The 22514-nt window shown below is 44.0% G+C and overlaps 1 protein-coding gene across 7 annotated transcripts in view; it reads right to left on the reverse strand.

The window, feature by feature from the left end:
* The window catches only part of ADGRF5 (adhesion G protein-coupled receptor F5), a 48327-nt gene extending 26234 nt beyond the window's left edge, over window positions 1-22093 (reverse strand). For 4 of the 7 annotated variants that reach the window (XR_011139975.1, XR_011139974.1, XM_068937017.1 and 1 more), the window contains exons 1-4: window positions 21663-22093; window positions 6925-7142; window positions 5006-5160; window positions 1855-1985 (exon numbers count right to left, since the gene is read on the reverse strand). Coding sequence is in view for 5 of the 7 variants with exons in the window: in XM_068937017.1 (XP_068793118.1) it covers window positions 1855-1959 (105 nt within the window). In the remaining 2 variants the exon portion in view is untranslated. Of the gene's footprint in view, window positions 1-1854; window positions 1986-5005; window positions 5161-6924; window positions 7143-7300; window positions 7323-7451; window positions 7565-21662 lie in introns of those variants that run through there. The other 3 variants (XM_068937013.1, XM_068937014.1, XM_068937016.1) reach the window with 3 other exon arrangements.
* Window positions 22094-22514: the final 421 nt, after the last annotated feature.

A 22514-nucleotide genomic window follows, 5' to 3' on the forward strand; every position in this document is an offset into this window, starting at 1 on the left:
AGCCTTGCAACCTGCTCAGGAGACCTTCTGGCCCTTCTCCCCACTCTATCCCCTCTGCACGCCTTTTGGGCAGATTTAGGTAGTAGGAAGGATCCCTATGCTGCTGCCCTGGAAGGCATATTGCGTCCTGAGAGAAGATATTGCCTGTGAGAGTTTTGGTCCATGAATTCCACTTAGCCTTTGAATCTGGAAAGTGAACTCATATTGCCCTTTGCTTTCCTCTTTGCTCTGAAATTCCAGCTCTGCAGCAGCAAAGCCAGCTGGAGTAGGAGCGGAAAGGGGATTGAAATGTCTTGGCTCCAGCTCAGGCGTTAGGTCAAACAGCTATTTCATGGGCCATTGCTAACACACGACTGATCAGGGCAGTGGTGGCACAATTTAAGCGTGACCGGGCTCAAGCAGGTTGCAGCCAAATGAGGTGCAGACCATCTTATTTTTCAGCCATACACTAAAAATACACTGGCACCACTGTTAGAAATAAAGACTAAAGAATAAGCAGACACAGGCAGGAAATTTGAAGCTTTGCCAGTTTCTTGAACCCTACTGAAAACTTTATTTACAGAAGGGGTGAATAGCTTGGCAACTCTTAAGTCATCTCTTTACATAAAGGAACCATCTGGTGTGTGATTAGAGCTGGGCTTCACATTGCAGTTGTGCTGGCGGTGGCGATCCCAAGGCGTGTTGGCATTTTTAGACAGCCAGGGGTACTACCTTTCATCTTGCTCAGAGGTCAGCTGGAAAATTTTTTTTAAAAGCCCTCTGCAATCCACTTCTTCCTCCAGGTTTGGACTAGATGGTTTCTTTTTTGAATTGTTCTCCCGAACAAGTGCAGAATATTTCTATGCTGTTAAATACTTCACACCATATTCACACCAGACATATTTCACGAGTAAATGACTCATTTGCAGGGTGTATCATGGATCAGTAATGCTAAGAAGGAAGGTACTGCGCTTTTCATGAAAATGTCTAAGTGCTGAGTTGGAAGCAGTTTGAAAACAGAGCAAACAAGATACTCGGTCGCTATTAACCCTCCACAGTAGGGTGGAAGGTGCTGCAGGAACCAGTTTGTCTTGGTTTGCCAAGGTGGTGAAGGTGGCAGTAAGAGCTAGAGGAGTTCCCACCTTCCTCTCCTCTTCTCCATGCCTCTTTGCAACCTGCTCAAAATAAGCTCATTATCCACTCAATTGTGCTGATATAAGCATAGCACGGTGCCATGAACCAGAGCAGGGAAGGAATGCAGCTTACAAATAAACATTTTATTTTTGCAGTTGTCTTCTGTTAAGTCCACCAAGGTTAAGGGTCCTGTGGTGCTAGGGGCTGTACATACCTATAGTTAGGATCTGTTTGGCTTGAAAGGATTTGTAATGCAGAAATACTTTCTGGTGTAATAACCTTGATAGACTAGAAGTTGGAAAATTTGTAGACTAATTTTCTTTAACAGCTATATGGTCACATTGAGTCAGTCCTTTTGTTTCTGTTCCTCTTTCATCCTTTCTAGTTAGGAACTATTTGTACAGAGAATATCTCCTACCAAACCTATATACAGCACTGAACACAAACAGATTCTCATAATACGGAATATTGGTATGAATGAGGCAAAAAAAAAAAAAAAATCAGTATCCCAGGAAGATTATTGAAAAAGTAGCAAATTGAAATAAATCTGAGTCCAAGCTCAGCAACTTAAACATAAGGTCATTCAGAAGGGGTATTTTTATTCGTGTGTACTCATGTCCTACTGTCAAGATCTGATCTGATCTTATACTGGCTTTCTTTAAGAAAAGGAAGAGCTATGGCAGCTGAGTGTTACAATCAGAGACCAAGTGAAAAACAGTGGGACTGGGAAAGGATACTCACTGCATATTGGATGAATGGGTCAAACTCTGAGTCCTGTGATGTCTGGCAGCTTTCGGCAACAAGTAGAAACAAGGAGCAAAGAGCTGCAGTACCCCAGGATGGCATTTTGTCCAGTACCTTTGCTGTACAGCCTGAAAAGAAAATGCAGCAAAAAGATCAGGAGTTTTTCAGTTGATTCACACAGTAGGAAGTGTCAGCACATTCTACAAAACAGTATTTTCAGAATATTTCAGTATACCCAGCCTGTTTGCTCTGTCCAAGACAGAGCATGAAACAAGGTCTGTAATTATTTCCCTGCCGCTGTCACCAGAGTGTTTCTCTCATATCTCCTTTTTTTTTTTTTTTTTTTTCCTGTGGCTACCTACCCTAAATGGAGAGAGAAATAAAGAGCTTGGAGAAAGCAGAATCCCAAGCAGATTTCTAACAGGGATAGGTGAGGTAATAATTCATCTCCTGTGATAAAAGTTGATTTTGGCTTTCACATATTGCTCACATTGAATATCTGGCGCTTAGCAAATGCACAGTCAGAACATAGGGGAATAGTGAGAAGCGCTGCCATTAGTGAGGGCCTGCTCCGTTGCAGCAGGGAGAGCTCTGTTGCCAGCTATGTCATGCCCTGGAGAGGGCTGTGGTAACATTGAGGGCTCAGCCATAGATTTCTGTCCTTTAGTTGCCCCTTGGCTAACAAGGGGAACCACAAAGGGTGGCTGTGGTTACAGCCAGACTTGTATCAACTTTTTCTTTAGTGTTAGGCTTCTTCTGAAAAATGCCCTGAAGTAAAGCTCCTAAGATCTCTGTAGACTCAATAGAGTAAGTCTTTCTAAGGGAGATCCCCTGTGCATAGCTTCAGGCACCTAAACTGGGTGGAGAAATGCCCTCCTTAAGGCTGTCTCATATTTGCTGATTTCTTGTGAAGGGTGACTACTTCAATAGCAGCAGTAGTAGCTAAAATTTTAGCAAAGTTAATGAAGCTGGCAGACTTATTTATCCTGTGGATTAAAGCTGGATGGCTGAAATTGTTACATGCCCAGCCTCCTGCTCCTGTCCCAGCCTGAGCATGGACACCCCTGCCTCCTGAGCAGGGACGTCTGATCTGTTCCACTGCAGCTCCTGAACTACCTCAGTTTTCAGCATAGCTGTTAAGATAAACTAATAGAGGAACTTTACTTGGGCCTGCCTGGAAAAGACCATGTAATTAAACCCTTTGTCATCCTAGGTTTTCATCAGTAGCCTCTTTTTTTTTTTTTAAATCTACTCTTTTGAAAGAAAGTTCCTGGACTGCAGATGATACAAAATGTGGAGGAGTGATTCATAGGCTGGATGGTTATCCTGCTGTTCAGAGGGATCTTGACAGGCTGGAGAGATGGGCAGAGAGGAACCTCCTGAAGTTCTACAAAGGCAAGTGCAGGGTCCTGCACCTAGGGAGGAATCACCCCATGCATCAGGACAGGCTGGGGGTTGACCTGCTGGAAAGCGGCTCTGCGGCGAAGGACCTGGGAGTCCTGGTGGACAAGTTGACCAGGAGCCAGCAATGCACCCTCATGGCAAAGAAGCCCAACAGCATCTGGGCTGCATTAGGAAGGGCATAGTCATCAGGTCAAGAAAGGTGATCCTTCCCCTCTATTCAACACTGATAAGGCCACACTGGAGAGCTGGGTCCATCTCTGGGATCTCCAGTACAAGAGAGACATGGCACTACTGGAATGAGTCCAGCAAAGGGCCGTGAAGATGATGAAGGGACTGGAGCATCTGTCATATGAGGAAAGGCTGAGAGACCTGAGACTATTTAACATGGCTAAGAGAAGGTTCAAAAGGATCTTATTAATGTGTATAAACATCTGATGGTGGGGGGATAAAGATGGAGCCAGACTCTTTTCAGTGGTGCCCAATGACAGGATGAGAAGCAAAGACTGAAATACGGGAAATTACATCTGAACATAAGAAAAAAATCTTCACTTTGAAGATGATTAAACACTGGAATTGTTGCCCAGAAAGACTGGGGAATCTCCGTCCTTGCAGATACTCAAAACCCAGCTGGACATAGCTCTGAATAACTTGCTGTAGTTGACTCTATTCTGAGCAGAGGGGTTGCCCTAGATGATCTCCAGAGGTGCCTGCCAACCTCAACTGTTCTGTGATTTCACCTAAAATGTTTTTATCAGCCACATCATCTATGTGTATTGTCTTAAATTATATGAAAAGCCTAGTAAAGTGATCCCTTCTACACCCAGAGCATTAAGTGATTCCTTCCAGTTCAATGCATTTAAGCATTTTCAGATGATCTTTGTGTGAAGTCTGGAGTAAACACTGACACCACCTGAAAGGTGTATAAGGGAGAGACAATCTGAATTCACTGCCAGACAGACATCCTGACATTATCTCCTGGAAAAATGTGTAATTTAAGTTTCTAGAATGCACCTTCATTAACAACCCCGATGTCAACAAGTAAATAACCTAGAACATGAGTACTGACATACCAGAACATAACATGATACCTGAAACGGAAGTCCAGAAAAAAACAACCTTTTTCATATCAGTAATATCTAAGCAGATTTACTCATGGATAAGGAAAGATAAAGGGGCAGGCAAGCCATGCATGGACTTTCAGAGAAGGTGCTGACACACTTTATCTACCAAGAAGGAATGAAGAAAAGAAGCTGAAGAATACTGCAGGTTTTGTGCTTTGCTGCGAATATGTACTTTCTGAATATCCCTAGCAAAGCAGTTATCTAGCTCCAGAATGAACAACTAATAGCGAGCTATGGGAAAAGGCAGAACTCAAGCAGACTATGAAAATCATTTTAAGAAAGGCAAGCACTGAGGAAACGTTTTTAAGAATAGCACAGAAGAGCACTGGAGTAAATAAAATTGGCTTGATTAAAATTATGAGCTGTTGTAAAATTATTATCCTTTTGTATTGAAAAGGCTATCCATGCAAACCAGCTAGAACTTCAGGCTTTGGAAGGCAGTGAATCACCAGGTAAAAGCAGACAAATCAGCACCTGCTGAGACAGTGATGAACACTGACAGTGGATGCCTTATGCCACTACATTGCATGTCAGAGTTGATGCTCCCAAGTAGACAGGGTGCTTCACTGATTAGTAGACCCTATGACAAAAGATTTTAAAGTAAACATGATCTGTGGCCTCACCTTGTGAACGGAGGGAGGACAGCAATGAGCTTATAGCTAAAAAATACCCTTGAAGCCGCTGACTTGGGTTTCACTGACAGGCATTCGTCATGGTTCCTCAGCAAAGGTGGTTCTTAGGAGATTCATCTGCTGTGGGACTTCACCTGGATACAGACCTGGTTAAAAAATAGGAGATGAGTAGGAAGAAGAGGTCAGTTTTTCCAAGGGAGAGATGTTGTTACCAGAGCTCCACAGGAACGTATGTGTAACCCTATATCTTACTATCACTTCTCAAATGATGAGGAAAAGGTAGTGATTAATGAGGGAACACTGTGGATAACATTAAATGACTGAGATTAACAAAAACAAAGTTTATCTATGAAGATAAACTCATGAAATGGGGAGATGAAATTCAACGCAGATAAGGTTGTGTTGAATAACCTTATCAGGTAGTGTACCCAAAGAGGAATGATCCTGATATTATGTATTCTGTGATGCATTACGTACTTGCCCTGCTTTTGATACTCTTTTAAGTAAAAAATATCAGAGACAAGATACAGTGCTATCTAGACTTTTCAGCTGACCCAATGTGACTGCTCTTATGCCACTATATAGAATTAACCAGAAAGAGAGACATCTCACCAATTTGTAGTATCCAAAATACGTATCCTTAAAACAAATGACTATTAAAGGCTTTGTTTATCAAACAGGTGAATGTCTGACAGCATTGAAAAAAATATAGAGAAGCAGCAGCATCTCCTCAGTTCCCTGGGCATCTCTATCAATATCCAGAACTCCACAAAAGAGACTATTTTGCTGTTCAGAAGACATCAACCACTTGTGATAACATCAAGATAACTTCCATGGATCTGGCTGATCCCCAGATCAAGATGGATCAAGAGGGAACATTGAAAGCCAGAAGCAGTGAAATGGGTCCTTGAGGTTGTGACATGACTTAGCAATAGAAAAACTGAGAAGAACAAGAGTCGTGATAATTTTGCGTGTATGGCATATATACACTGCATATACCGCAGTAGCTTAATCTGTACAAAGAACTTGTATTTCAGTGATAACTGGTTGATAAAACAAATAGATAATAGAAAGGAAAAAAGGCCGTTACAAACCAGAGGTTATAGCATCTACTATAGCTTTTCATGTATCTTTCCACTGTTCACAAACTTGTATTCATGTTCAAATATTGTGGGTTATTCTCTATTTTGAAATGCACCCTTTGTGCAACCATGTAGCTGAGACCAAGCAGCCTATTAATTGTATATATGATAAACCATATAGAAGACAACTCATGTAAATGATGCTGTGCTGTTACTTAAGCTTTAATAGATAGTTAAGAGTCAAAAAGTCCCAAACCAGTATCTGGAAAATCAGAAAACTGGCAAACAAAAAATCAAATTGCAAATGGGACAAAATATTAGTTTCCTTCTCAAGTAATGTGGCTGTTGCCTTTGTTCATCTAATTTCTTCTTGAAAAAAGACTTGATGGAAACTTTTTAGCAAGCAATCATACCATTATCTATGTACACACAGCTGGAAAATCAGAAGTTATGCAAGTATGTTCAGCATTCCCGATACAAACCATCTCCTGGGAGGCAGTAAGTACCATAGACTTAAAAAGCCCGGGAAAACTAAGAAAACCCAGGCTTGCTAGCAAATCTCTTCTCCACAGCATTCAGGCCAAAAAAGGTTATCTAAAGTTAACTCTAAAGCACAAAAGATTCCACAGAGGTAAGGAGCAGAGTCGTACTTTAGCCTAGAACATAGATGATCTACATGACCTTCTATTCTTTTTTCTCGTAGTTTCTCTCTTTCATAAATGTTGTAAAATAGTGACACTTTGTCTTGCAAATCCACTTAGCACAAAAGATACCAGCCCATACGTTTCTGAAAATAAGGAAGAAACCCAGAGATATAATATGGTTTACCTTTTCAGACGATTCAAGGAGAAGGTCTTCTAATTAGATTCATGCCATCTTAAAAGTCCTCTCGTTTCCACAACAGCCCACGTTGCTTTGATCTCTCTCAAATGGAACCCGAGTCATAGGAGCTTGTATAATTAACTGAACAAGTTATTACTGCCGGGAGAACATGCTGTCTCCAGCCTGCACTCAATTTTCAAGTGTGAGGCTGACCAGAGATGCCACTGTGAAAAACACACAAGGCATTTTAAGAGGAGATATTTCCTGATACCATTCATCAGGTAGTTGCATTATTTCCCCCTGCGCTAATCTAAGTCCTTCAGCGTCTTATCTGCCAATTACTTTATCATGTGAACTAACTTGTTCCACTGTTGTTACTCACCTGTTTTGTTCTACTGGAAAAGGGGAGTTGAGAACCCTGGGCAGCAAAACTCTGTTTGTGTAGCTGGGGCAAAATGTTTGTGGGCTTTGATATAAAAAACAAAGGAGGAAAAACCTCAGGTCTTCCCTACCTGAGCTTGCAGCATGCTCACCTTGTCAGACTCGCAGGCAAGTGGGTTGAGCTTGGCAGGCTCTGGGGATGTGTGCCAGTGCCCTCAGAGCAGCTGCACCTGGGCTCTGAAGGCTACTGTGGCAGAGGGTGAAGAGCAGGAAATTCCCTGAACTAGGCGGAGGCTCTGAGTTATCTGTGTTTCTACCTGGAATAAATTCAAGAGCCAGGAGCCCACTGCGTAAACACAGGACGCCTGTCCAAATAACGAGGGGGTTTTTGTGCCTACAGTATTTGACCACAACCCGTTTATCAATGGGATTTGTGCCTGTGCATGTGAGGCAGTGACTTGCTGAACTCAAGCAATTTGTCTAGAAGAACCTGGGATTAAACTCATATGGAACTCATATGGGATTTTTTTTTTTTTTTAAGCAGCACTTTCTTCAGCAGATGAGTCTATGTAGATAGCTCCTGTTCCCCCCAGACTGGGAACGGTCCCTCTGAAGATCTTGATTTCTCGTACGAAGGCATGGGATGGGGGCAATATACATGTGGGGCAGGCAGAGGTGCTCCAGAATCTCCAGAGCCACCAGGCAGCAGCTGAAGGCCAGGTGGGACACACCAGGGCATCCCAAAAGGCAGGCAACTGAGTCAAGCCATAAATGTCACTCATTGTTGCACTGCAGAATAATGGCAGCAAAAAAGTCGATAAGATGCCTGTCAAGGTGAGATGGCTTTCCCACTTCTGCAGTACTTCCCAAATTAAGGGGTCATGACCCCAGGGCTGGTCTCAGCAGCTATGGTAGGGTCATGTTGCCAGTTGAGTTTGGCAATTTATGATAAAGTGTGTCGATCCCAGCAGCACTGGGACAGGAGGGTTGGCTGTCACTATAGCATTGTGGCATTTTGTGTTGCCATTGGTATTAACTACCTTGGGTAGCAGAGGTGATTTTTGTGTCAGAGTGAGCTCATACTGGGTCTTCATCCCTCCATCATCTGTCTCTGGTGAGCGTGCTTGTTGCCTGATTTCTAACAGCCCTGAGACCCATCATACCATATTTGCCCTGTGCTGTGTTTAAGTCACAAAAAGCAAAATGTATTTAGCTAAGTTTGCCCTGCAGCATTTGCAGGTGCTGGCATTTGTAAGGATATTGTGGTGTGTGACTGTAAACTCCTCCCCCACAAGCCAGCTTGAGGGTAGGTTGTCTTTGGCAGCAACGCCAGCTTATTCCTGTTCCTCTTCCCACAAACCTGGCTGCTCTCTGCTCCCTGCACTGTGGTGAGTCAGTGCTCAGCCTGCTGTTTGGCGGCAGTTTTTAGCTGATTAAATTGGTGCAGCTGATGTCCCCTGCCTTTGCAGCCTGACCAGTGTTGCAGTGGCAATGGTCTTGTTTGATGCCCAGCGGAGCTGGTTCAGGCATCTAAACAACAAGCAGAAAACCAAGGCTACATCTACAGCAGCGTATGCAACCACTTCTGTCTCTGCGGAGGGGTTTTACTGCCAACCATATACTGGCTCTGGTGCTTTTAAGACCCTTCTGTGAGGTGATTTAACTCACTGTCCCTGCAGAAAACTAACCCAACAAAAAGGCGTCTAGCTTTCTTTCATATGAGTGAGTTTAATCAGCTCAGACAAGAGCGCAGTGAGTGCCAGAGCCTGAACAAGGAGTGTAGCAACTCATGTGGCCAGAAGCAGGGAACGGGAAGGAAGGGATGGAGCTGGGCAGGAGGGTCAGGAGCATGCAACCCCATCCCTTCTGCCCCAGCAAGCAGTTTAGCTGCAATTTAAGGCATGGCCAATCCTTGCGGAAACAGCTAAATAGTTTTCACTCAGAGTTGCTGCCACAGCTGGCTGCTTGCAGGTCCAGACAAGCAGCAGCGTCCACACAGAAGATGGAGTGCAGAGGAGGGCAGGACTAGCAGAGCCATGGTTTAGACCAGGTTTAGCTGTGGTGGATTCACATCTTCCATGGTACCAGTCCTAGACCAGAACATTCATCTAATCTAACCCTCGCACACACTTTTTTTTTTTTTTTTTGGTGCTGTAGGTTTCAAAAATTTTAGCCATTAGCACCTTGGGGTGTGGAATGGGAAAAAATGGTGGCAAGGGGAAAAGACTCCCTGAAATGGGGTTTCTGCTGGAGACAGTGTGTATCATCAAACTGCAGCGTAAAAGGTACGAAAAATACGTGTTCGCTTTGCAGGAGAATGTGAAAACTGTGCAATGTCAGAGCATTAGGTACGTGATCAACAAGGTATGTGAGCACAGAGGGATCACTGAATCTCCTAACCATCTTGCTAAGTGTTTTTTTCCTCGATTCGTTCATCATGTACCCCCATGTCACCAGCAGCTGTGAACTTTCTGAATGTTAAGGTTCTGGTTTAGCAAATGTTTTGAAGGAGGAAGCCTAAAAAGATCTCATCAGCTGAAGGAAGTGGATTTAGCTAGAGGTAAATGTGCTTCTAAGCCAGTTGTTGTTGTTGATTATGCGTTTCTAAAGCAGTGGCAGGTGAGCAGGTTGCAGAATGCCCTTGGTGCTGTACAAACAAAAAAATAATTTCTGCCTTACAGAGCTTAACACCAGTGAAACGGAGAACCAGATGGTGGTGTTGACTGGCCCATTAGAGGTAGCTGGAGGCCAGGTATATGTTAGGCCACTGGCTGAAAATAGCTCTCTTTATTCTCGTGTTGTAGGGAGCAATGGAGAAAAATCTGCCTGCATCATGCAAAAGGCACATCCATCATCAGGTTTGCATGACAACTGGGCACCTGCTACAGGGTGTCTCCCCTAGGCTGCCCGACGCTGGTCCTGAAATACTTCTGCCATCAATTATACGCATCTGGGCACAAATCACCTGTGTTTATTATCCCAGTTCCAGCCCCAGGGCACATCTGAGCATGCACTTTAAGAGCCAAAACAGGTCAGAGAACGCACGAAGGGTGTGTTACAGGATATCTGCTCTGAACTAGGAGCATTTCATCCAAAACAAGGCAGAGCTATGCTGACCTGGTAATTCACTGAGACTATACCACTACAAAGGCAGGGGGACACATTTCATTTGGTGTGAGCAAGAATATGGGAGCATGGTAATGTTTCCATGTAGATGCAACCTGAGAGATACCATTCAAAGCAAAAGTAGATTGGAAACAATTTAGAAATGAAACTAATAAGATATAGCCCTGTAAACTCATCCACCTTCATTCCAGTCCTGTGATGGCTCTTAACACTTCAGTAACCAGGAAGCCTACTTCGGTAAATCTCCTCTCTAGGATCTAACTGACAACTCAGCAGCTTGTGCAATATATTCCATTGCCACTTTTATCCTGAACTCAGAAAAAGCCACCAAAGCCAGGCTGAAACTGGATGCAACACACGCAAATGCAAGAAGGGAACCACCTTGCAGAGATCTGATACACTGCAGGTTCTTATGATATTTTTCTCAGGTGTTTTTATCTTTCAGTCTGAATTTTGCATGGTCAGCCTCTCAGAGAGATGTATTTTCCAAATGGAAGAACAGAATCAACCCCAAGCATATTGGAACTAATGGACAGATTTTCCTTGAGACAAAAGGGCTTTACCAGAGTGAACCTGGTAATGCCTGGGGCTTCATTTCTTACCTCTCTCAAGTAACTCTGTACGGTTTCACCTACCTCAATACTGTAGTCTTTCAGAAAAAGATGTAGAGGAAGTCAAAGCAAATTGCTGCCTAAATCTAGCCAGTGTATTTTGTTGCAAATAAGTTAATATCTTTCTGAGATATATCCTTAAGCATTTTGAATTTAAGGCCTAGAAGGTAACTAGTCTGCTCTACTTGATATTGTTGAGGTCTTGGCTGGAGTGCTGCGTTCAAAGGTTGGTGTATTGGAGAGCATCCAAACGAGAGACATATGAATACTAAGAGATGAAGACAGAGTGAATTATGCAAACAGGTTGAAGGTTGTTCAATTTGGCAAAGAAAATGCTCAGATAAGGACATGATAATGGTCTGTCAGTTTGCAAAGGGCTGATATAAATGTTCTCAATGAAGGATGACATGGAATCACACAGTCTGAAGCAAAGACAAATATGTTAGCTGTCATGGAAAATGTGCAACTGTAAAAGCTAGAAAAGCACTGCATTAGGCTACCTAGGGTAGCTGCAAAGTTCCCTTCGATGGAGGCTTATAAGAACAGGCAATAACACATCTGACGCGGAAGAGAGCTCTTGATTCTGCCTTCATGTGAGTGTGTAGGGAAGGGGTGCAATGCTGACAGTTTATTGACCCTCTCTTAATTACCACTTTCTGGTTCTCTATGGTTGCTTCAATCTATGTGCAATGAATGAGGTTTAAATCCTGACTAATTTTCCTTTCAGAGGAGACATGCCGGATCGTTGTTCTGTGTACTCAGAGCTGCGTTTGGACTCTGCAATATACTTCTTAGGTTCAGGCCCTTCTGGACCACTTCAGCGCTATCTTCTCTCTGATTTAAACGCAGAGAAACTGAACAATGTCTACAACCTCATCAAGGGCTTCCTCAAGGTGATAAGTATTTCCAGAGGAGGGCTCTGGTTCACACCGTCTTCTACATGAAATCACATTTTCCATCCTTTTATGTGAGGCATATACTTTTCCTTCTTGACCTATGACTTTTAATTCCTCTACTTCTCTCTAAGTCTCTTTCTGAGCTGCTGATGACCTTTTTACAGTCTGCGTGGAAAACAAAAATTTAATTGGTTCCGGCTATCTACAGAACAGGGCCAAATCATACAGGGTCCGAGCAGAACTTCCTGCAAGAAGAAAACAACTCTGCAAGACTCATGTTGATGAAGCACAGTACCTGGAATAGGAACTACCGAGCTACGTAATTACAGTGTAGAAAACACTGCCCAGTTGAATGGCTAAATTATCACTTCCTCCAAGCAGTCCTAATGATCAGAGAGCAGATTATGTCCGTATCCGTGGACATTTCCACGTTGTCTGAATAGTACCAGCCAGCCTCTTTTAACAGCTGGATCTACCGCTTGTCAGCAGGGAACAGCAATCTGCTGGACCAGTGGGGGTGTTCTGACATGAATAAGCATTAACTGCACTAATTAATGGCTAAGCACTAGCTCAGGGAAGGGGGAAGGTGCTAAGCAGTCCATCACATTTGACGAGACACTAGCTCTATCATGGTTGCTTATTAGCTGTACAGCTGTCTTGTCTGGGAAGGAAGTACACTGATGCTAGACTTTTGGCCTTTTTCTCACGTGGGGTTAGGTAGTGAAGTTCACCTGCACTTAAAGGGCCATTCACTATGGTGGGATAGGAGAGGCTGACTGAGAATTAACCTCTCCATAGATTTTCTTCAGAGTAGGTAACTCCATCTCTGGCAGGGAGATGGTACCCATGTAACTCATGGGTTCTATGACCTTGCCTGTGTAGCATGGTGCAGAGATATCTGGGTTAAGACAGAGCCAGAAATAACATACCACTGGCATGGTGTATTGTAAATTGGAGCAGGGTTTGCAGAAAAGGCCTGGTGGCTGGGCTGCCTCTAGATTCAAGCTAGACACCCGCACCGCCCTGAGGCTCACTGCATGACTTCCCCTAGCTCAGGTCACTGCTTTGCACGCAGCGGGATATGGCTTATTCCACCTCATCCTTCTGTCTAGCTCTCAGATTTTTCACTCTCTCTCTCCCCTAGATGGACACAAGCCTTTCTTGAACCGTACCCGGCCTTGTGTCTTTTCTGGTCTTTGGGACACAGGTTCTCATTGGACACCAGAGTCAGTGCTGAGAAGATGCTCTGGTTCTGGATACATCTGGAGCTGCGTGCGCTGTTCGGGGCTCCCGAGTACCAAAGAGACATGGACACATTGGATTGAGTCTGGGGAAGAGCCGCAAGGATGTTTGGAAGGCTTGGAGCATCTGTCATACAAGGAGAAACTGAGAGAGCTGGGCTTGTTCAGACTGGAGAAGAGAAGGCTCAGGGGGATCTTATCACTGTGTATAAATAGCTGATGGGAGGGGGAGTCCAGACGGAGCCAGACTCTTGTCAGTGGCGCCCAGTGAAAGGACAAGAGGCAACGAGCACCAACTGAACTGGAGGCAATTCTGCTTCAGCGTAAGAGCAAACGTTTTTCTTGTGAGAGTGTTTGAACGCTGAAAGAGGTTGCCCAGAGAGGCTGTGGAGTCTCCATCCTTGGGGATATTCCAAGTCTGAGTGCGCGTGGCTCTGAGCAAGCTGCTCTGATTGACTCTGCCCTGAGCGATTCTGTGATTCTGTGGGAGCTGGGATGACTGGAGCCAATGCTTCCCCCTCTCAACTGAGAGTCCAGCCATGGTTTCCTTCATTCCGTGGAGGCTCCGTACCCGGTTCCCTTAGCCATGTCGTTCTTGTAAGAAAAGCTTCCCAAGAATGAGGTGAGGAAGGCAGTGGAATCATTTCCCTGGTGAAAGCCCCGCCAAGTTTCAGCAGACCATAGCACTCACAAACTGCTGCAAAGGGGTGAGCAAGAGATGGCTCCTAGATTCATAGGTGATGAGGCTGGAGGAGATCATTGCGATCTGTGCCCCGATACCTTGAATAACATAGCTTAATGATTCTTCCCTCAGGAGCTACTGTGCTAGGGCTTCCATTTTGCACCCTGCAGCTGTCTGGTGAAACAGGAAACTAGATATATGGCATTCTAGAGTAGCTAGAATTGTCTATCCTCATGCAGCCCTCTTGAGCCAGTGGTTTTTATTCGTCTTGGCTGAAACATTTATATATTCTGTGTCTGGGAACGTGACCCCTCCTGTGGGCAGTGATGGCAGTGACAGCAGAAGTAGAGGTGAACATGTCTCTACTGGAAGCAGCAAGAAGGTAACAATCACATTGGCTGGATATTTTTTCCACCGCAGTGTTCTTTCCAGAGTGAGTATTAGTCCATAGCCTTAGGTACTTACCCTCTTCTTGGCCTGTAAGACACATTCTCAGTCACTGATGCTATGACCCCTCCCACCCATGGTTGGCTTTAGAGTTTTGCTAAGCTACGTATTAATAGCAATTTGTTCTGTTTTTCACTCCTTTGTTCACACTGACAGACTGTTCCCTAGCCTGTCTAATAGGTAGTTATAGTTCAATATTACGAACACATCTGCACTCGGTCAGATTGAAGGACCCTATAGCCCCACAGCCTTCCATCAAATGTGGGCTATAGCAGATGCTCTGTGGTGTCGTTCTTTCCCAGAAGTTATCCCATCTCTTCAATGCTTGTTGCTCTTCTCTGCACCTTTCTAATTATGTTACATGTTTCTTGAACTTAATATTATTCCTGGCCATTTTAAGGTCATTTGTCATCATGCCAGTATTTTTCTGCAGCTTAAGTAGCTCTTTCCCTCTGGCATTTCTGATAAAAAGTGTACGATGGCATAGGCTCATCTGTGGCAGTAAAAGATGCAAGGAGGGAGGAACCAGGAGCAGCTGAAGATTAGAAGGGATGAAGGGAGCAGATAGGCAGCTGGAGAGGGAACTAAGACTCTAGTTCAGGGAGCTCCGGTTTATTTTAGCTGGGGTACTGATCTATCCTTTTAAACAGTCGCTGAGCACTTTTTCAGAGATTTGATTTTTGGAGCTAAAGCCCTTCTGTTAGTGGTAATTTTGTGTGACTATTGAGTTTATTCTTCCTCAGCCACAACAGAAGAGCTTTCCCTTCTGTGCATAAAACATGACCTTTGATGACTGCATAGTAAGTTGGATGGTCAGAGATTTTTGAGTGTTTGTTTCACAAAACACACAATGACTTTAAGAAACACACACCCAGCACAACAATATTTCATGGGAGAGTTGGCTAAAAGGGAAAGGCTGGGGGTGGGGGAAGTTGCACTGACCCTAGATAACACATCTGAGTGAGAACAAAAATAATATAAACACAAATTAATCATGAACTCCAAATCCAAATGCTTAGTGATAAGGATTCAAGCAGGCAATACACAGGCTGTGAGATACTTTCTTCTGTGACGTTTGAGGGACTGTGTTATTCCAGTTTTGCGCCTAGCACAGTGCAAGGGATTGAGCTGGTTAGGCTAGGGGAATGCCTATGATTTGGGCAGAGGCTTAGTTTTCAGGGCTGTTGTGGTGTTCACTTTTTTTGCTGTTATTTGTGTGTAGATTGATGCCATGGGACTCATGAGCAAAGGCATGAGCACCCCGTGTCATGAAACAAGTTAATATGCCAGACTGAATAAAGTAGTAGCTGAAACCAAAGTGCAAAAGGAATTTAAGCCAGAACATTTTGGGGAAAATAAAGCCCTGCCAAACTCCTACCCTCTTCCTGGTATTTCTTCCTCACCCCTGCTCAAAAGATTTTGCCTGACTCCAGCTGAAGGTACCTACTGGAGCATTGTTTTAGAGACACTGTGTAAAACAAACAAAGAAAAAAATTAATGAAAGAAGAAAATAGGAAACAGTGGGCTCAGCTCTGTGCTATTCCAGCTCTGCACATAGCTGAAAGCTGTATGTTTTGAAAGGCTGTGGAAAAACACGTCAGCAGGCATTCTCTCACTTCCAAGGGCTGCAGTGGGAGAAGGGATGTGACCATGAAATTTCCCATTCCCACCTCATCCTTTTTGAAGCCTGTGCAGTCATCAGTGTCAGGCCTATCTCAGATCTAGCTTTAAGGAAGCAAGAGATTTGGAGCTCAGCTGTGTGCATGGGTACAGGGAAGGTGGGAAGCTCCATGTACTCACTCCCATATTTATCTAGTGAAGAGTGTTGTCTAACAATATCCGTCAAAGTGACATTTCCATGGCCTTCAATGAGTTTTGGATTAGGTTCCTAGGTCAGGCCAGCCACAAGCTACTTCTATACAGCGAAGTACTAAAAAGTCTGATGACTGCATGCTTCCTGCTCATTTCATTTTATTAACCTCCTGATTTTTTTCCTGTTATTGCTGCAAGTGCAGCCTGCTGCAAAGGAAGCTACTGCAAGATGTGCAGGTGACAGCCATTTGGAGTTTGTATAAGCCTGCCCTGAACAGCAGGCGTTTCCTGCATGATGGCCTAGTCTGTCACACCTAGCAACAAAAATATAGTAAGTATAAAGTAGCATCCACATGTTGCACACAGAATCATGAAAGTGGAGGTAAATCCCTTATATCAGTGAAGCTAGGTCTCTGTGATCCATCGCTCATAGTTCCCTTCTGTAATTATCAAGCTTGAGAGAAAAAACAATTGTTTATTTTTTCATTCCACTAATCTTCTCACTTCCAGCCGTACTATTTTGCCATAGATCTATCTTTCAGAGCACAGTGTTACTCAGAAATACTACATATTGCTAGTGTTTAACTTCCTGGAAGGCCACATTTGTCTACAGTCTTCAAAATTATCGGAGCTTTTGGTTCCACCTTTGTCATTGACATTGGATGTGAGGTTGAGACAGAATACCATCAACATTGCTGGGACTAGTTCATTTTAATATGGCTCAAAAGACATTCAAGGCATATTAGATTTAGGCCAGATGCTTGGCCTAGTTCAAAATGGCGTCCCTTCAGATTAAGACCAGGGAAGGTGTCTGTGTCTGTGTGGTGCGTTTCAGGCTCTCATGGCATGAGAGCATGGCGACACAAAGACAACTTTCTTGCACTTGGCAGTGGGTTTGCGTCTGCGGTCCGGCTCTGATCTGGGTGGGCAAGTAGCATTGCTCTAGCTCTGGAGATGTCTTGGGAGAGTTTAAACAAACACGAGAGGCAGGGCTGCAGTAGATGACCTACTGAGGTCTCTTCCCTCCAGATTTTTCTAGGAGTTCAGTAGTTAGCCTGTTCCCTGGCACAGCCAATGCCAGCTATCTTTCTCTCCTAAAATTCCCAGGAAGGATTTGAAGGACAGCTTGGGCCAGGGGCTGTTCTCAGTCGGCAGCACAGCCTAGGCTACTTTGTTTTGGAGCAGAGGGGAGAGTTCAGGCATATGGAGGTGAGCTGTGCCCTGCCAGATGGCCTTCACATTACAGAACAATTCCAGTCTCTCCTCCTGCACTGTTTCTTCTGCATGCATTTCTCCTAATCCTAGCGCATTTCATGATTAGAAATATTCTTAGATCCTTAGCTCTCAATGGGAAGAGTTTAGTGCCTAATTTTGGTGGCATCTCCCACTACAGGTTTTCAGAGGCACCTGTGTCTCCACTGACTATACAGAAAATCTAAATACTTACTTTACGAGGAGCCTTCCCTGCTTCAGCACCCTCAGCTGTATGTGCACTTAATTCATGGACATGGAAAGCCTCCCTTACCTGCTGTTAGATGTGTTAAATCTGTGCCAGGTTCAGTACCACAGTACTAAAAACTGCTGAGATCACCAATGTGAGGCAGGATGGAAATAAGGCGTTTAGAAAGAGCCTCGGCAGCTTTTCAGATAGGTTCTCATTAATAGCACAGGACCTCTCAAGTGTCCTAATTGAAATAAAGGCAACTAGTTGTTAAGTGTCATTGCATGTTTTAAGCTGTAGGCTTAAAACCAGACAGATAGTGAGAGGAGGGAAGGAAGTGTCATCATTCCTGTTTTACAGCCAGAGAGGCTTGAGGCATGCACAGGCATATCCGGGCTCTTAGTTGGTAGGATCGGTCACCCCAGATGTTTAGAGACCCCACCCAAGATTTTAATGAATTTCTCCCTCAAGAAGGAAAAGTAAAATGATTTCAGGAGCAAGGGCTGTGAACAGCCTGTTTTAAGGCACGTAGAGACGGCTTTGGAATGAAAATGATTTTTACACATTTAGTCTGATGGTTGCTGAGGGCCAAATTTGTAGTCACAGGAGTGAGCCCAAGCAGGAACTCTAGTAGACCTTTTCCTCTGTGCATGAACAATGGGGGGAAACTCTGCCTTTTTTGAGGAATTTCCGAGGACAGTAAATTGCCTACTAGATTGCAGATCTATTACGTTTCTTGGGAAGGCATTTGGAAATTAATGTTTCTTATTAAGATTTAAATGGAGAAGCCACACAACTTTGCTACACACAGGCATCCTCAAACCTGGCTTGCCACGTCGTCTTCTCTCCTGCCACTGAGGTGGCTTTAAGCAGAGCTTGGGGTCACAGCAGCTAGCCATGCACATGAACTCGCTGTCACTGTGCTTCAGTTCCCAAACAAGGATGATATTAGCTCCCTGCTGAACAGGGTGTTTAAAGAGATGTAGGGGCAGGATTAACCCATCAGCATTTGGGCTAACATAGCCTGATGAAGCAAGGTCTGCAGGGATACCCAGAAGACAAATTAAACAGAGTTCTCCTTTCAGCCAGAAGTAAGGAGCTCCATGCAAGGAGTGGTCAATTTTAGGTGACCTTTGAGCTCTTCCTAAAACAAATGTTGCTTACATAAATCACCTAGCTGAGATGATACAGAAACAACTTGATTGTTCCAGGCTGGGAAAAAAGCATTTGCTTATTTGAAAGTTGTCTGCTAGAGCTCTAAAAGGTGGGCTAGATATCCATCTTCTTTGACTTGCTTAGATGGCAGTTATGATGGACAGGATAGGGTCTCAGGCCAGAATTCATTATAGGCTTCCAGCGATAAACTGAAATTTGGACAGATATTATACGTTCAGTGCATAAATGATGGATTAAGGTTATAAGGTTCATGCCAGGTCATGGGATGGTCATCATAATGAAACCACTATAACTGACAAGACCTCAGAGTAGGCTGCAAATGTAGTCAAAGGTTTCTTAACAAAGTCCACTGATGCAGTGCTATAACATGCAAATATAGTACTGCAATTACTAGACAGCCTGCTGCAGTAGGTTAGCTGCTCTGCAGGAACTGCCCTTTCTCTCAGTAAATGTGAAGTAGATCAGCCCTCCTTCACAGAGAAACAAGCCATCGCAAATTATCTTGTACTAGCTCTTTCCCATGCTCCCTATTCTGGCACTCCTGATGTGCCTTCCACGTCATCTGCTTTCTTCATACAACTTCGCTAGCCCACTGCAGCCCTGTGGTCCTGCACTCCCAGCTTTTGCCATCTCAGCTCTCGGACTTCTGTGCTCCCGCAGCGCCAGCTCAGTCCTTATGCAGGATGCTGCTGAGCACAGGTAAGGGGAATAAGATGCTGCTTTGTTACCACACACATCAGGCGCTGGGTCCGATTAGCTGATAGGTGATAACTGCCCATAGACAAGGTCATTTGAGAAATAAACTCTACGTAACTGTGCAGTTACTGTGGATCAGCTCATAAACGGCAATATGGAGCCCTCTTTGGGATGATAATCCTAAGAGACTGTTTCATGCAAAACCACAAATGGTTTTCTTAAAGGATTTTAGTTTTCCTGTAGAGACATCCCTTCTGGTCTTAAAAAGCCATGATACTTACACAAGGCTGAGATTAATTCTAGCAGCAAATTGTCTCAGTTATGAAGTACAAATATAGAACTAAATGTAATGATGTCCTCACAAATGAGGCAATACACATCCATACTTGCTTACTGTAATCCCTTGTGCCTTCTGGTAAACCAGGAATCGTAGCCTTAAAAAACAGCAGCAGGGAGGTATTGGTGATCAAGATGAATGGGTTAAAGAAAGGAACTCTAGTAAAGACTGTGCTACCCTTTTGTGTTTTAACAATGAGAGGAAGCTCTGCCTAGTTTGAGGAATTTCCCACGTCTCCAGTTCAAACTTTGGAAAACTGCTTTATTAAGCCTGTCTAAGAGGTGTTAAAAAAATAAAAATAATCAAGCAGATTGGGACAAAGATATCTTTCTGGAGCCTACGCATGTTCTCCATTTGTTTGTTTTTTGAACTTGGATCACTGGAGGCAAAGTCACAGGAGAAGATCTAGGGAAGTTAAATAATGAGAAATGCCAAAGACTCACACCGAGTTCCCTGCTGAGCTGGCTGAGCTGTACTGAATTCAGCCGAGTATCACTGCTAGGCAGAGGCTAAAGATTTGCCCCTACATTTGCTTACATAACATTTCAGTCCAGAATAGTTTGCCAAGACAATTTTGCTAAGTTTTACAAGACAGGCTAAGGGACAGAAACAGATGAGGAATTTTTTGGGTGAGAGGGAGATCTAATAACTAAGAAATATGGTTTTCTCTGTGCAACAGCAAGTAATGGTGCAGGGAGAAACAGAGCCTTTAGCTTTCAAATCCCAACATCCTTTCCCTTGCCAGTTCCTTGCCACTTCCAAACTTGTTGCTTCCCATAAAACTGTCAGTGACCTTGAGAATTACAACAGTTGGACAATAACACCTTTCTCCCCGAATCTGGCAGCCCTTTATGCAGGTAGGTATGCATCACTTTCCCACTGACGGGGAGAGGGAGCAGAGAAACAGGCTTGTGCAAGGTCACACAGCAGCTGTGTTTTTCTCTGAATCTCAAGGACTTATGTGACTGGTACATACTGCTATATTCCATATTTTTTGGATGGATATGGACTTTTGAGACTATTTGCATCAGTGGAAGTAAAAGCATTTGAAGGCACCCCTGTACCCCCCTTGACATTGATCACTGGGAAAAGCACTCCAGCACTCCAACGTGATACAATAAAACTGAATTTATGTAAGAGCAACTCAAAACACAGGTAATAAAAAACGGAAACAAGATAAATGTGACATACAGCACTCAAAGGTGGTATGCAGCAGTGCCTCAGCCTGGGGCCCTGTGTGCCCCAAATTCCTCTACCCTGTCAGTAAGTGTCATCTAACGTGAAACTAAATGGGGCTGCAAGAGATTACACTTAAAAGAAACAAAGCGACCATCTTGCATGCCTGACAAGAATATTGTGCCTGTTGCCTGCATTGCAAAACGCAGTCACAGCCCATGGTAAGAATGAGATAAAGTGAAAAAAAAAAAACCTAGCAGCTATTGTAGTTGATCTGTTTTTACTGAAACTGTATCTAGCCTGCCTCATGGTAATAAATAGGAGGTAATAAATGCCAAGCAGATGAATAGAGTATTTCCTTGCACCTCCCTCTCTTCCCTCTGCAGCCCTGAGTTTAACCTAAGTTAGTCATAGTCTCAATTAAAACTCACTAGACAGGCTAACAGAGGTTAACACTTTGTCAGAGGCTTGAATGCTTTAATCCTTTCCCCAAGAAGCCAAAAGCATCCTACAGAAACCTATCGTCTAATCACCACAAAATGAAAAATGGCCTGATTGCAGTTCTCTCAGTGGAAATCTGCAGCAGGTTTACTGATCATGCAAAGCTTGCACTGACACGTCAGGATCTGGCCCTGAAAATTCTTTGATGCCACCTTCGCCTGTCCCAAACCATGAAACCACGCATAGAGACTGATGCTACATTTCACAGACATCGTCCTTACCTGTAGGACAGCAAGTGCGGTCTTGTCCAAGTCTTTTCCCAACTTGTCCTCCTGTGCTGGGAGGGAAACTTCTAAAGTGTCAACTCCTGCCTCAGTCTCTTTGTTTTCCCGAGAGCTCAAGGCGCACCTGCTTTTTCGCCTGTGTTGTCGGTTGCTGGGTTTGGGGTTTGTTTTCTTTTCTCTTTGAAACAAAGTAAAACAGCCTGTGAGCAATTCTCAATGAGTGAGAGAGAGCGAACCTTTTGGCTTGCAGGGATTTAATCAAACAAACCCTGCAACCTCCCTTTCCTGCAAACGGTCCCTTCTCCACCAGTGCCGGGCAGAGTTGTAGCTGAAAAACACAAGCCTGAAAGCACTGTGCTGAATGGGCAGGGCAAATCTTCCTTCTCTGTTATGTCAGAGAGCACGGTAATCCCTGCTGGTCTGGAACACGGAGGTGACCCCGGCCAGGAAGGAATGTGGGAACTATAATTTTGTTAAGTGTTTTCCTGCCACGGGGTGGGGGGGAAGTGGATGGAAGGGACACTTGCGTGGGGGTAGGCATAGAGCTGCCGGAGAGTGTGATTTTGAGATGAGGAAAGCACTTTTTTGGTCATCAGTGGTGTGGAAGTAGAAGGAAGGATCATTTTTTATAGAGGAAACTTTTTAAAACTGCTTTATTAAGTGAGAGCCTCAGTCACCACTATCCAGGGTGATCCGGAGCCTAAGTCATGTAGGTGCTTTTCAGACTTTCAGCTATGGTGCCTTTCATGCCAAGAGACACTGAGATGCTTTGCAAATTAATATGGGAAAGTATTACCCCGTGGAGCTGGCACTCAGCAACACCCCAGTGACTCATTTGTAACACAAGGG

The sequence above is a fragment of the Struthio camelus genome, chromosome 3 (genome assembly GCF_040807025.1).
Source record: "Struthio camelus isolate bStrCam1 chromosome 3, bStrCam1.hap1, whole genome shotgun sequence".
NCBI classification, from domain to species: domain Eukaryota; kingdom Metazoa; phylum Chordata; class Aves; order Struthioniformes; family Struthionidae; genus Struthio; species Struthio camelus.